The sequence below is a fragment of the Citrus clementina genome, unplaced genomic scaffold (assembly GCF_000493195.1).
Source record: "Citrus clementina cultivar Clemenules unplaced genomic scaffold, Citrus_clementina_v1.0 scaffold_5, whole genome shotgun sequence".
Classification (NCBI taxonomy): domain Eukaryota; kingdom Viridiplantae; phylum Streptophyta; class Magnoliopsida; order Sapindales; family Rutaceae; genus Citrus; species Citrus x clementina.
In genome coordinates, this window is record NW_006262201.1 from 8,114,711 (window position 1) to 8,118,005 (window position 3,295).

Consider the following 3,295-nt stretch of genomic DNA (forward strand, 5'->3'; position numbering starts at 1 on the left):
TTGAGTTTTATCTAGGATTTTATCAGGAAATTTATCTGCAAAGACAAGGGAATGCTCAATAGGAGTAATGGTTCCTTTGGAGATGTGATGACCTAGGAACCTAATCTTTGTTTGAAATAAGGAAACTTTGGAACTAGAAATGGCTAATCCAGCTTTTCTAGTGGCCAAGTAAAAAGTCTTTAGGTGTTTGAAATGTTGGTCGATGGTTTGAGAGAAAATTAAAACATCATCTATATAGACAATGCAAAACTCAGAGTAAGGGTTATAAATATCATTCATAATTCTTTGAAATTCTGAGGGTGCATTTTTCAAACCAAAAGGCATAACCGTCCATTCATACTATCCACAAGGAACAGTAAAAGCAGTTTTGTAACGGTCATTTGGATGGATTTGAATTTGCCAAAAACCCAACTTCATGTCAAATTTTGAAAATATGAAAGCAGAATGCAATTTTTGAAGCAAATCTATTTTATTAGGTATTGGGTACCTAATCCATTTTAATGCTTTATTAAGGGGTTTATAATTAATGACTAGTCTTGGTGTTCCTCTTTCAATTTTAGAATTTTTATTAACATAAAAAGCAGCACAAGACCATGGGGATCTGGATTTTACAATGAGTCCTTTAGACTCTAAATCTTTAATTTCACTTTTACAATGTTGTTCCAATTTCATGTTCATCTGAATTGGACGGGCTTTAGTGGGAATTTGTTTTTCATCAAAAGAACTTTCATAGGGCAAATCTACCAAGTGTTGTTTTCTTTTTCAAAAGGCAGAAGGTAGATCGGCACAAATTTCTTTTTCAATAAGATTTTTGAAATCAGAAATTTTCTTTTGGATGAAATCATTTTGTAGTTGGCTTTCAATTCTTTTTAAGCTTAAATTCTTTTGTAAAAACATTAAATCATTTTGTCTTGATCTGAGAAGATTGTTGATTTTATTCTGATAAACAGAACAAGCTTTGACAATATTCAAATTTCTTGTTTTCGGCTTTTCAATAAATGGGAAAACAAATTTTTCATTTTTTATTTTGAAAGATATACTATTGTAATTGACAGTATAGGGAGTAATAAGATTTATAAAAGGGGTTCCCAAAATGACAGTATGGTGAATGTCATTTGTAAGAACAAAAGAAGTTTTGAATTCAAAACCATTGTTATGGATTGAAGCTTCAACTTTAGAATTAACTTTAAGTTTTGAATTGTTGGCGGCAGAAAGCCTTTCTTTTGTTTTTTCATGAAATCTTTTGGGGATAATGTCCTCTCTTATGCAATTCAAATCGGCACCAGTGTCAAAAAGGGCAATGACGTCAATTGCAAAATCATTTGATAAAATTAGGGTAACTTTAATTAAATATTTTCTCATAGTGATTTGTTTTAAAACGAATAGAAAATCATTAGGTGCAGATTCAATGTTTTCTAAGCTTTGATCATTGTTATCACCATTATCAGAATTGGACTCATTATCCGAATTTTCTTGCAATTATTTTTGTAAAAGAAGTTGAATAGTTTCAGAATCTCTTTTTTTCTTTTCTTTCAACTCTTTTATTTCAGATTTAATATCTTTAATCTCTTTTTGAAGATCTTGAATACTAGGGGTAGCATTCTTTATTTTCTTTTTGTCCAAAATTTCGGTAAGATCATAAGAACTCTTTTTAACAGTTGGAACTTTGGAAGTTTCTGTTTTATTAAAATCCAGGGTTTTCAAAAGCTTATCAATGTATTCATTTTGAAGACTCGGATCAGAAATATGCTTTACAAGTTCGAGAAAAGTTTCTTGGTCTTTAGTCAAAACATTGATCTTCTTTAAATAAGAGTCTGATTCAGAATCGCTATTGCAAGATGCAGAGGTATTTGAGTCAATTAGCTCATCGACCTGAAAGGGATCACTATCTCCCGACATGGAAGACTCAGAGTCAGAAGACTCTACAAGTAGAGAGGCAACTTTGGAGAGGGTCTCATTATCAAGGCCAAGCTCATGAAGCTTTCGATTCATTCTGCACTACTTTGCAGTATGGCCTTTTATACCATACTTATGGCATATAGCTTCTTTGTAGTTGAAAGGGGTTTTTTGTTTGGGTTTAAATTCCTTTTTCTTAGAGAAGTTAGGTTTTTTATAAGGCCTCGAGGGTTTCTTATAAAACAATTCTCTAATTTTCTGGAATGGTTTCCTATGGCTTTTGGATTTGTAATATTTCTTGTGTGGTCTGGAAGAAAACTCACCATTACAACCTTTGGAAGTGGAAATTTTAAAGGGGTCATAATTGAATTGTTTACAGAAACTGCCTAATTCTTGCTTAGATTTTCTAAGCTCCCATTTAAGTCGTTTCTGTAATTTCAAATCTTGACAGATCTTTAATCCTTCCTTGTTAACAAAACTGACAAGTTCACCATATGTGAGCTCATCGTAGGGAATACGATTGTCGTGAAGGGCTTTAATGGAATTCCTAACCTTTTCTCCTAAAAGGGTAGGTAATCCGGCTAAGAATTTCTCTTTCCAAGTAGTATGATTCGTATCATCTCTGAGAAAGAGTCTGGTAAAAAAGGTGGTTTTGTAGTCTTGAAATTCACTAAGTTTCCTACATCTTAAATTATGTAGTAACTCAGCATTTTTGTCTCTAAGGTGAGAAGGGTCACCTATGAAATGAAGGGATATGGTTAGAATCAAGGTAGCTACGGCATCCTGGATTGGGTTATTCAACTCATCAAGAATGGGGGTATCATCTTGATCCTTTTGTATAGAGTTTAGGATGTCTAGTTGTTGCTGTTGGGTGAGAAGATGATCCCACCAACCTTTAAGTTGACCTGTAAAACCTGCAATAAGGATTTCTGCAATGGCTTTGTCAGAAGTTCCTGATTGGGCTTTATAGGCATTGGCTGCCATGGTCATTTGTTACAACAATCCTAGGATGTTGTATTCAGACATTCCATCTATATTTCACTCATAGACAGAGGATGCATTATATCGAGACTGATTTAATGCACTAGGCCTGTTGTCTATGGTCAAATCAGGTGGAGACTTGACAGTGGGAAGGGCTAATTCCCAATGGATTTTATTAGCTTTAGGAATAGGTTCTTCTTTGAAGGCTTCTATATCAGAAGAGGCTATAGACATTTGGTCTTGTTCTAATACTCCAATCTTGCTAGATTGAGGAGTATCAGGGGCTATTTGAACTTTGCTAGATGAAGAAGAAGCAGCTTTTATCCTATCTAGTTGTTTTGTAATGGCTTTTGCAAAATCTGATTTTGACTCTTAAACAAGCTTTTGACTAGTTTTCGAAACCTGAAAAGGTTTGAAA

At 33.6% G+C, this 3,295-nt stretch overlaps 1 protein-coding gene across 1 annotated transcript; it reads right to left on the minus strand.

Moving 5' to 3' along the window:
• Positions 1–1,998: 1,998 nt before the first annotated feature.
• Positions 1,999–2,880, minus strand: LOC112097844. The gene has a single exon (XM_024183436.1). The coding sequence runs from the start codon at positions 2,878–2,880 to the stop codon at positions 1,999–2,001; it is 882 nt and encodes a 293-aa protein (XP_024039204.1).
• Positions 2,881–3,295: the final 415 nt, after the last annotated feature.

Excerpts from the sequence above, each read along its gene's own strand:
- LOC112097844 (XM_024183436.1), bottom strand. The coding sequence starts at position 2,880 with ATGGCAGCCAATGCCTATAAAGCCCAATCAGGAACTTCTGACAAAGCC.